We start from the raw sequence: 12,352 nt of genomic DNA on the forward strand, positions 1-12,352 counted from the left end.
AGGAACTGCTCTTGCCAGTGATTTCAGCTCCCCAGTGACGAGAACATTTCTAAGGGCGCAATCTACCAGCTGCACCCCACCTGAACTGGGGTGCGACATGACCGATATATCCCGGGAGAAGCCTCCCCTGTGATTCTTGATGGATGTTATGGTTAGATCTCATGAGACGTCGCGATCTTGCATGGTTAAGTGGGTTTAAGAACCCACTTAGCCATGCTTGCGCCGGATCTAACGGTCACCTGTGAGAAGTCACGATCGCGCACGGCTAAATGGGTTTAAGAACCCACTTAGTCGTGTTTGTGCCGGATCTAACGGTCACTCGGCACTACCAGCCTCGCTGAGGAGACCCCAGCCGGGCTCCGTTCATTACTGGTCCCTAACAAACGGAGACCAGGCGGAACAGTACTTGGGGAGGCCTCCCAGGCGATCGGAGTCCCCTGAGTGGTCAGCCTCTAGGTAGGCTGGCACCCTGGCACTACAGTGCCTGGACAGCACTGCCAGGATGCCCAGGTGATACTGCAAGGCTGCAAGGCTGGTAGTGCCAAGATGCCAAGCTGGCATTCTGCCCATGCCAGGTTTGGGCCCTTCCCCGTGCGAGATGGGACTCGATTACCTCCTGGCGAGTTGGGGAATTGGGGGGGATCCTGGGGTTGCATTGGGGGGATTGAGAGATCGCTTTCTGTATGAAGGTGCTCCACTTGCTGGAGCTCCTCAGTGCAGGAAATTATGCTGAGTGCGACGCCAGACCACAAATAAAAACCAGAGTGCCGCTAGATAGCAGGGTCGTTCCAGACGCTAATCCTGCCCAGAACGGACATTATTTTTCATTAGTTAGAAGTTAGATTGCGCTCAAAGTGCGGGCTTGACTAGAAGAAACCATCCGGAAGGCTCAAAAAAGGGTGGTTGAAAGTGGTGTGGGTCTCATCCAAAAAGCCGGCGAGAAACACCTCGCCAAACCCACCTAAAATGACACTTAGACATTTTTGGTGATTTGTGTGGGAGAAAGGGGATTTGATTTGTAGGACACTGGCACCAGTACTCGGGTAAGTGAGGGCTGTGCCATTGGGACGGTCTTCACCTGAACCATGTTCTAGTGAATCATACAGGGCGATAGAGAGGGTATTAAAATAAAATAGTGGGAGGGGGATCGCTAGAGAGGGAATGTGGTAATTTAAAGAGAATGGGCATGGCAATATAGCAGGGTAGAGTTAGGGGTAATAGTCACCAGAACGTGGCAGGAAGACACAGAGCAAACAGATGTAAGATTTCTTTTTAAAATGTATTTACAGGATGTGGCGTTGGCGTCACTGGTTGGGCCTGCATTTATGCCCATCCCTAGTTGTCCTTTAGAAGGGGTGGTGTGGGGCAGCACGGTGGCGCAGTGGATAGCATTGCTGCCTCACAGCGCCGAGGTCCCAGGTTCGATCCCGGCTCTGGGTCACTGTCCATGTGGAGCTTGCACATTCTCCCCGTGTCTGCGTGGGTTTCACCCCCACAACCCAGAGATCTGCAGGGTAGGTGGATTGGCCAGGCCAAATTGCCCCTTAATTGGAAAAAATGAATTGGGTACTCTAAATTTTTTTAAAAGGTGCTGTCTAAGGAATTGGTGAGTTATGGCAGTGACCTTGGTGAGTTACTGCAGTGCATCTTGTAGATGGTACACACGGCCTCCACTGTTCGTCGGTGGTGGAGGGTTTGAAAATTTGTGGAAGGGGGAGCAATCATGTGGGCTGCTTTGTCCTGGATGGTGTTGAGTTTCTTTTGTTGTTGGAGCTCCACTCATCCAGGCAAGATCATTCCATTACACTCCTGACTTGTGCCTTGTAGCTGGTACAGGCTTTTGCGGGGGGCGAGGGTCAGGAGGTGAGTTACTTGCCGTAGGATTCCTAGCCTTTGACCTGCCCTGGTAGGCACGATATTAATATGGCTTGTCCAGTTCAGTTTCTGATCAATGGTAACCTCCAGGATGTTGATTGTGGGGTATTCAGCAATTGTAATGCCATTGAATCTCGAGGGGCGATAGTCATTGCCTGTCACTTGTGTGACATGAATGTAACTTGCCACATGTCAGCCCAAGCCTGGATATTTCCAGGTCTTGCTGCATTTGACCATTGACTGCTTCATTATCTGAGGAGTCGCGAATGGTGCTGAACATGTGTGTGCAGTTACCTGCAAACATCCCCACTTCTGACCTTATAATGGAAGGGGGGTCATTGATGGAGTAGCTGAAGACAGTTGGTCCGAGGATACTATCCTGAGGATGACCTTAGAATGGAAGGGGGGTCATTGATGGAGTAGCTGAAGACAGTTGGTCCGAGGATACTATCCTGAGGAACTCCTGCAGTGATGGCCTGGAGCTGAGATGATTGACGTCCAACCACCACAATCATCTTTCTTTGTTCCAGACATGACTCCAACCAATGTAGAGTTTCCCCTCTGATTTCCATTGACTCCAGTTTAGCTAGGGCTCCTTGATGCCATACTCGGCCAAATGCTACCTTGATGTCAAGGGTAGTCACTCTCACCTCACCTCTGACATTCAGCTCTTTTGTCCATGTTTGAACCAAGGCTGCAATGAGGTCAGGAGCTGAGTGATCCTGGCGGAACCCAAACTGAGCATCCATGAACAGGTTATTGCTGAGTAAGTGCCGCTTGATAGCACTGTTGATAGCATTTTGCTGATGTTGGAAAGTAGACTGATAGGACCATAATTGGCTGGGTTGGATTTGTCCTGTTTCTTGCGCACAGGACACACCTTGGCAATTTCCCACATTGCTGTGTGGATGGCAGTATTGTAGCTGTACTGAAACAGCTTGGCTAGGGGTGCGGCCAGTTCTGGAGTACAAGTACTATTGCTGAGCGATTGTCAGGGCCCATAGCCTTTGCAGTATCCAGTGCCTTCAGCCGTTTGGTGATATCACGTGGAGTGAATCATATTGGCTGAACATTGATATCGGTGATGCCGGGGAACTTCAGAGGAAACCAAGATGGATCATCCACTCGGCACTTCTAACTGAAGATTGTGGCAAATGCCTCAGCCTTGTCTTTTGTACATATGTGCTGGGCTTCTCCATCATTGAGGATGGGGATATTTGTGGAGCCTCCTTCTCCAGTGAGTTTAATTGTCCACCACCATTCACGACTGGATGTGACAGGACTACTGAGCTTAGATCTGATGCGTTCGTTGTGAAATCGCTTAGCTCTGTCTATTACTTGCTGCTTATGCTGTTTGTAGCTTCACTAGGTTGGCACCTCATTTTTTGATATGCCTGATGTTGCTCCTGGCATGCTCTCCTGCACTCTTGATTAAACCAGGGTTGATCCTCTGGCTTGGTGGAAATAGTAGAGTGGGGGATATGATGGGCCATGAGGTTGAATACAATTCTGCTGCTCCATCAGCAAATAAGGTCAAAATAGTGAAAATGGCAAAAGGACAGAATTAAAGACTCTTTATCTGAATGTACACAGCATTCATAGTATGAATTGATAGGACAAATAGAAATAAATTAATATATGATAGTCATTATAGAATCACGATTGCAAAGTGACCATGGCTGGGACCTGATTATTCAAGGATATTTCACTTTTTGGAAGGTAACGGAGATGGGGGTTGCGCTGCTAAGAAAGATCAGTGCAGTATTGAGAAATGATTGTGGTTTGGAGCATTAAAAATAATCAGTTTGGGTGGCGATAATGGGTGGGATTCTTCGGTACCCCAGCTGCATGTTTCTCGCAGCGTGCCATTCGCTAGTGGTGGGATTCTCTCTACCCATCGCTTGTCAATGGGATTTCCCATTGAAGCCACCCCACACTGCCAGGAAACCCATGGGAGGGGGTGCTCTGTCAGCAAGAAAAGAGAATTCCAATGACTGGAGGATTCCAGCCAAGAAATAACAAAGGAAAAAAATCACTAATTGTAGTAGTTTCTATGCCCACTAAGAGTAATTAAATTGTAGGACTGAGTATAAATCAAGAAGTAATGCGGACTTGGACGAAGGTTCCTGCAATAATTATGGAGATTTTAATCTTCATACAGATTGGACAAATCAAATTGTAAAAAGTAGCCTGAGGGACAAGTTCACAGGATGTATTCAAGACCGCTTTTTAGATCAATACATTCTGGAATCAACCAGGGAGCATTTTAGACCTGGTATTGTGTGATGAGATAGGGTTAATTAGCGACCCCATAGTAAAGATCCCCTAGGTAAGAGTGCTCATAACATGATAGAATTTCACAAGCAATTTGAGGGGTGAAAATTTTGGATCCGAAATTAGGGTCTAAATAAAGAGAGGCTTATAGTGGAGGAGGCAGTTTTCTAGCTGGCTTGCTGTAAACTTATTATTTGGGTATTGCGGTAGCACAGTGGTTAGCACAATTGCTTCACAGTGCCAGAGACCCCGGTTTGCTTCTGGGTTGGGTGACTGTCTGTGCAGAGTCTGCACATTCTCCCCATATCTGTGTGGGTTTCCTCCGGGTGCTCCAGTTTCCTCCCACAAGTCCTGAAAGATGTGTTTGTTGGTGAATTGGACATGCTGAATTCTCCCGCAGTGTACCCGAACAGGCACTGTAGTGTGGTGACTAGGGGATTTTCACAGGAACTTCATTGCAATGTTGATGTAAGCTACTTGTGACACTAATAAAGATTATTATTATCCTTGAAAGGGGTTAAGGCCACGTGGGAAAGGTGCTGGGGTCCAAGCTGGAGGAGGATGTGTGGTGTGACATTTGTGTAGGGTGAACACACCATCAACATGTGCAAGGTTAAGGCTTATATAGTTGACGGCAGTGCATAGGGCCCTTTTGACCAAATTCAGGATGAGCAGGTTATTTGTTGGTATGGAGGATGAGCGCGAGTGTTGTGGGAGGGACTCAGTTAACCATGCACACATATTCTGGTCATGTCCAAAGCTCGCGGGGTTCTGGGGCTCCTTCTTTGGCACCATGTCGGCGATCCTACAAATTGAACTGAAGCCTTGCTCCTCAGGTCCATATTTGGGGTTTGGACCTGTTGGAGCTGCAGACTGGGGCAGGAACTGATGTTCTGGCCTTTGTCTTGCTGATTGCTCGAAGGCGGGTGCAGATGGATTGGAGGTCAGCTTTTCCACCCAATACTTTGGTATGGCTGGGGGATCTTATTGAGTTTTTGTATGTCGATAAAGTGAAGTACACCATGAGAGGTGCAATTGAAGGGTTCTACCAAAGATGGTAGCTGTTTATTTTGTACTTTAAAGAGCTGGTCGTTGTTAGCTGTTAGGGGGAGGGGGAGGGGCAATGTCTGTTCTTATCTGTTATTGCTTTTGTTACTTATAAAATTGAAAATGCTGAATAAAAATATATATATTAAAAAACTTAAATAAAGGCAACTTCAAGGGTGTGAAGACAGAGTTGGCTAAAGTGGAATGGGAAAATAAAGTAAAAGGTAAGACAGTAGAGAAGCAGTTGGAGACATTTAAGGAGGTATTTCATAACTCTCAATAGGCATACGTATTACACTGAGAAAGAAAGAAGAAAGCACCATCTGTGGCTAACTAAGTTTAAGGATGGTATCAAATTGAAAGAAAAGATATGCAAGCTGCAAAGATTCGAGAAAATTTTAGAAGAGGATGAGTAAAAAATAACGAAGAGGGAGAAATTGGAGTACAACAGAAAATTAGAAAGGAACACAAAAACAGAGAATAAAAGCTTCTATGAGTATAGAATAAGGGAGAGTTTAGCAAATCAAGCATTGGTCCCTTAAGAGAGTGAGACTGGAGCATCAAAAGTGGCAAACAAGGAAATGGCAGAGGTTTTGAATAAGTTTTTCTGTATCTGTCTTCATTGTCGGAGACACAGAAAATATCCTCAGAATATTAGAAAATTAAGAGGCAAAAGGGAGGAACTTAAAACAATCACAATCACTAGAGAAAAAGTACTGGAAAATCAATGGGACCAAAGACCCTAGGCCTGACAGCATGCATCCCAGAGTAATTCACAGTATTTGTGTCAGTCAAGGCATTAGGGGCTGGTTTAGCACACTGGGCTAAATCGCTGGCTTTTAAAGCAGACCAAGCAGGCCAGCAGCACGGTTCAATTTCCAAACCAGCCTCCCCGAACAGGCGCCGGAATGTGGCGACTAGGGGCTTTTCACAGTAACTTCATAGAAGCCTACTTGTGACAATAAGCGATTTTCATTTCATTTTCAGTCACATGAATAACCTCAAGGACAGAAATACAGAAGCAACATCTCAACAATAGCTAAATTTGTTTTTGATCTATTTAAACAGAATTATTCACACCCCTACTGGAAGTATTAATTGCTTTCTTTTTTCATCACAACGATAGTGATTTGCAAAGACATCCTTAAATTATATAAATTAGTCAAATGGATAGCTCAAAGGCACTGAATTAAATTGGAATTGGAGCAACTTTATATATAATGCTGGAAAAAACGAAACAAAAAATAAATATTAATGCTTTGGAACCTTACCTGAAAAATAGCAATCCAGGCATATCCTATATTATCAAAATTAATGGCACCCTTATGTGGGTTTATTTCCCCGGTTCTGCACACATTGTAATATTGATTCCAGTTTATGCAGCCACTTGTGTTGTTCATTTCCAGGTTATATCTTGGATGGTTATAAGAATCTAAGGTAAGAAAACATTCAGCTCCGTTTTCTTTCAAATATGGAAGGTCCTGACATTTCTGCATGCCATTGTCCCGTGGTAGTGAGCAAATAAATGGAGTCTCATCACCATCAATCTGGTAATATAGAGGTAAAGAAACATTGTAATACCTAAGAAATAAAATGAGAGGGCATTAGTCAGTGTTAATTCTCTTCAATTGATTATTCACACTATATTATAAAGGTTTAATCAAGATCGGAAGGTCGTAATTCACAAAGCACAACAATCAATGATCACATCGCTTATTGGTAAAATATACATCATAAAGTAAATGCTCAGTCTTGCAAGTAAATATTAATTCGCCTTTCAAGAAAAATTCAATTTTTTACAAACTGACTTTTTCGCGAAACAAAAAATTATTAGCACAACTGCTGAAGATTTCTTTCATTATTTTTCAGGATCTGGACAGCATTCGCAAGGCGAGCATTTATTATCTATCTCTAGTTGACCTTGAGTAGATTCTGGTAAGGCTTCCTTCTTGAACCATGGAGTTTTAATGGTGAAGGTGTCCCCACAGTATTTTTCAGTAGGGAATTTCAGGATTGTAACCCAGTGACAATGAAGGGACAATGATAAATGCTCAAATCATTTGGGGCTTACAGGTGTTCACAGGTACCTGATGCCTTTGTCACTTCAAAGTGCTGGAGGCGTAGGTGGCACGGTAGCACAGTGGTTAGTTAGCACTGTTAGTACACAGCAGCAGGGTTCCAAGTTCAATTCCCGGCTTGGGTCACTGTCTATGCCGGGTCTCCGTATTCTCCCCGTTTCTGCGTGGGTTGCCTCCGGGTGCTCCGGTTTCCTCCCACAAGTCCCGAAAGACGTGCTGTTAGGTGAATTGGACATTCTGAATTCTCCCTCTGTGTACCCGAACAGGAACCGTAGTGTGGCGATTAGGGGATTTTCACAGGAACTTCATTGCAGTGTTAATGTAAGCCTACCTGTGACACTAATAAAGATTGTTATTATTATGTGTTTGGGAAAGAAATTACAGCTTGGATCCATTGTTAGGCCTGGAATAACCTGATTTACACAATAAGGCTGAATTGTTCTAGATTAAAATATATATTCCATATTTTGGAAGACAGCAGCTCTTGAGAACCAGTGTGCATTTTATATTTCCCACGTGAGACTTGGTTCTGGACTTCCCTAAACAAGGCTTTTTCAATTTGATGCTATTTTCCGAGAAATTACATATCATCATTGTGCTACTGCCTGGCATCCATTCCATACTGGATAAAAATATTAGAAGTCCTAAAAAAGGAGCTTTATTATAGTGATGAAAAAGGACAATATCGGGAATGAATGAGGATTGTGGAAGCATTGAAGAAAGTAGAGAGAGAGAGAGGGGGAGGAAATATGGTGAGGTGAGTGATGGCGAAGGGACTGCCAGGAAAACGAGCAAGGCCTAAGACCAAATGGCAAGACCTATGGCAAGAGACTTAAGATCAGCTGTATTGGAAGAAGTATAGGCAACTAACAGGAGATGATGAAAAAGGGTGATCCACCGTCATTGTTAAGACACCAAAGTACAATGGTAGAATCCAAAAGGAGATCCTGATTAGTAGCACTCTCCTTCTCTTTCCCCATAGCCCTGCAAATATTTCCTTTAAGAGGATGAAAAAACTCCTATCCCCTCTCAATGTACCAGGTTTTCAGGTCCCATAGGCACCTGGAAATCGCTTTGATTTATAGCTCAATCTGATCTCCAATTTATTACAGGTCTTGGGAAGGTAACCAGCCCCAATATAAATTTCCATTTAGAATACCGTCACATTTAGTTTCGATCTTATAACTGTTCAGTGAAATAAAGTGTTCAATAATGTTTTTAAAAATTTTCCTACTCAGTTGTTTGTGTCTATGAATGTTTTATTTTGTGATCGGCAATTTTCCCTCCTGAAGGCATTCACTCCTTGCTGGGCCATGGGGCTGCACATTTTATGTGCCCCCTGCTACGGTGGGGGTGCACATAAAATAGGGCAAGTCCCCACCTAACCATCTTCCACATCCATCCCCGAGCTCACCTCCATAATACAAGGCACCAAAATCAGCAGCCCACCCGCCATATTTAGATTGAGTCAATTGGATTGTTACCAAGCCCTGATAATACATTGTCCATGCCATAAATGCTTGGCGTGGTTTAGTCGGGCGGGAGTGGGCAGCCAAAATTTTAAAAATAAATTCTCCAAAGGGCAGGAAGGAAGTGGTTCTATCTTCGGGGGCTGTCTTATGCGGATTGGGAGGTGACTCCCTTAAGATAGAGCCTTCCCTTTCCTCCTACCCATTTGCAGCCTTAAACCCATCATCCAAACCCCTCCATGTCTCTCTTCCTTACCCGCCCAAACTCTCCTTCATTAAAACCCCAGACTTACCCATTTCGGGGTTCATTGTTCCTTAATGTGCTATTGGTGTTACCAGGACTGATGAGCTGCTGGCATATTGGACTTTTCGGCAGCTCTTTTCAGCGGGCTTTCTGCCTAGTGAGGGGTGGAAGTTTCATTTGCTCCTAGTTTAGCCTGCCCACAGTGCATTATGGGGGCAGGATGGGGCGATGTCGAGCTGACCTGCTCCACACACTGACTTTCTTTCCAGGAGGATGAGCCATCTGCTCCACAATATTCAGCCCATGGTTTCACACGGAACAGGTGCAAGCTATTGACAATACACAATTTCACAGGAGTTGCCGATAATAATCAGGTGAAAATCTGGAACGATTTCCCCTGAAGTGAACTGCAACACGCCTCCTGACGCTGCATCTAAGTAATGAACTGAGCACAAACTAAGGACAAATCTTCTTTAATTTGCTCCTGTTCCGTTGCGCAATTTGTGACAAACCGTTTCTATTTCGCTCAGAATATAATTTAGGAATATGATTATAGTTGATCATAGAATTTACAGTGCAGAAGGAGGCCATTCGGCCCATTGAGTCTGCACCGGCTCTTGGAAAGAGCACCCTACCCAAGGTCAACACCGCCACCCTATCCCCATAACCCAGTAACCCCACCCAACACTAAGGGCAATTTTGGACACTAAGGGCAATTTATCATGGCCAATCCACCTAACCTGCACATCTTTGGACTGTGGGAGGAAACCGGAGCACCCGGAGGAAACCCACGCAGACACGGGGAGGATGTGCAGACTCCGCACAGACAGTGACCCAAGCTGGAATCGAACCTGGAACCCTGGAGCTGTGAAGCAATTGTGCTATCCACAAGGCTACCGTGCTGCCCAAATATGCATGCACCATTTTCTCTACTTGTTATTGTGCTGCAACCCAGCAGGATGTCTTTGGAAAATACCATTCAATAGAAAAAGTGACAGAAAATGTTTACTTCAAAGAAAGTCAATTTCAAAAGCTGTGAGGAACATAATGTGTGTTTGCAGTTTTCTGCTCTAATTTACTTCCAACTCCGTCTGATGGCATACAGTTCCACATACACCTTGAACATTGTCAAAATGGTCTGTGTGAGTCTAGAGTTTCAGTAGGCTATTAGACTATGGATGAACAGGTGAAGAGAGCAATAATCCCATTGTCTTAAAAACATTATTAACACGCATAAGACTTGCAGGAAGCAAAGTCTTATCCGTCTGGAGACTTAAACTGCACGCTGCCACTCGGAGTGCCGGCCAGGAGAAATTCATGTCATGTATCTCCCTTACAATCCACCCTCCACGAAAACCCAACACCAGGAAACCCCCCCATGAAACCCACAGCCCAGCAAATCACTATGTCCTTTCTGTGTCCCCAAGGACAAAGCAGACCATAATCACCAGTGAATGGGACAGGGAATCCCAGATATTTGTGTCCACACCCCTCTGAGGAAAGGGCCCTGCAACTCACGGGGGAGTTAGACAAAAGAGCTGTGGCAGCAATGAAGTTCGGCATGCGCCAAAGTGAGAGTCCAATGCAACGCATATGTCCCTCCAACCAGTGAGTCACCCCTCTTCCACAAATCAGTCCTTCCGAAGATCTCTCCCCCTGTCTTTTGTCTTGCAGGATCCCCATCAGACGAGGCCAGGCCATCTGCGACCACTGCCCCCCATCTAGACTCTCAGAACACCTTTAAATTTTCTCACTAATCGGTTGTGTGGGACCTTGTCAAAAATCTTTTGAAAGTTCACAATATCCACTGCTTCACTCTTGCCCACTCTACTGGTCATATCATCAAAAAATTCCAAAGGATTTTACCAAACATGATTTCCCTTTCGTGAATCCATGCTGACTTGGACCAATCCTGTCCCCGCTTTCCAAATGCTCAGTTATTTCATCCTTAATAATTGACTCCAGCATTTTCCCCACCTTTTTTAAAAAGTGGGGTTACATTAGGTAACCTCCAAACCATTGGAAATCTTCCAGAGTCTACAGAATGCTGGAAAATGTGTCTATTATTTCTAGGGCCACTTCCTTAAGTACTCTGGGATGCAGAGCATCAGGCCCTGGGGACGTATCAGGTTTTAATCCCATCAATTTCCCCAATACAATTTCCTGACTACTAAGGATTTCCTTCAGTTGCTCCTTCATGCTAGACCCTCTGTCCCCTAGTATTTCCAGAAGGTTATTTGTGTCCTCCTTAGTGAAAGCAAATCCAAAGTATTTGTTCAACTGATCTGCCATCTCTTTGTTGCCCATTATGAATTCACCTGATTCTAACTGTAAGGGACCCACATTTGCCTTCACCAGCCTTTTTCTCTTCACATATCATTAGAAGCTTTTGCAGTCAGTTTTTAAGTTTTCTGCAAGCTTACTCTCGTATTCTATTTTCCCCTTCTGAATTAAACCCTTTGTCCTCCTGTGCTGAATTTTAAATTTCTCCCAGTTCAGGCTTGCTGCTTTTTCTGGGCAATTTATATGCCTCCTCTTTGGCTTTCACACTATCCCTGATTTCCCTCATTAGCCATGCTTGAGCCACCTTCCCCGTCTTACTCTTGGACCAGGCATGGATGTACAGGAGGTTCATCCACGTGTTCTTTAAATGTCTGCCATTGTCTATCCACCGTCAACCCCTTAAGTATCCTTTGCCAGTTTATCCTAGCCAATGTACGTCTCATACCATCAAAGTTAGCTGTCTTTAAGTTCAGGAGCCTAGTTTCAGCCTTAACTGTGTCACTCTCCGTCTTAATGAAGAATTCTACCAAATTATCATAGATTATCATAGAATTACAGTGCAGAAGGAGGCCATTCGGCCCATCGAGTCTGCACCGGCTCTTGGAAAGAGCACCCTACCCAATGTCAAAACCTCCACCCTATCCCCACAACCCAGTAACCCCACCCAACACTAAGGGCAATTTTGGACACTAAGGGCAATTTATCATGGCCAATCCACCTAACCTGCACATCTTTGGACTGTGGGAGGAAACCGGAGCACCCGGAGGAAACCCACGCACACACGGGGAGGATGTACAGACTCCGCACAGTCAGAGACCCAAGCCGGAATCGAACCTCGGACCCTGGAGCTGTGAAGCAATTGTGCTATCCACAATGCTACCGTGCTGCCCACTAAAGGATCTCGCACTACAACATTGCTAATTATTCCTCTCTCATTCAACACAACATATACCCAGTGTCTAGGGTGGACGCTCTCGAGTTGGTTCCTTGACATATTGGTTGAGAAAACTAAATCTGGCTTATAAATCGCATTGCTACCAGTTTGATTAGCCCAATCAATATGCAGATTAAAGTCACCCATA

General features: G+C 44.8%; 1 protein-coding gene across 5 annotated transcripts in view; it reads right to left on the minus strand.

Annotated features, from left to right (window-relative positions):
• Positions 1-12,352, minus strand: part of cacna1ha (calcium channel, voltage-dependent, T type, alpha 1H subunit a) — a 455,001-nt gene that overhangs the window by 306,756 nt on the left and 135,893 nt on the right. For all 5 annotated transcript variants that reach the window (XM_072481633.1, XM_072481630.1, XM_072481632.1 and 2 more), the window contains exon 5: positions 6,468-6,777. In XM_072481633.1, the coding sequence (XP_072337734.1) occupies positions 6,468-6,777 (310 nt within the window). The remainder of the gene's footprint in view (positions 1-6,467; positions 6,778-12,352) is intronic.

The sequence above is a fragment of the Scyliorhinus torazame genome, chromosome 17, assembly GCF_047496885.1.
Source record: "Scyliorhinus torazame isolate Kashiwa2021f chromosome 17, sScyTor2.1, whole genome shotgun sequence".
Lineage (NCBI taxonomy): Eukaryota > Metazoa > Chordata > Chondrichthyes > Carcharhiniformes > Scyliorhinidae > Scyliorhinus > Scyliorhinus torazame.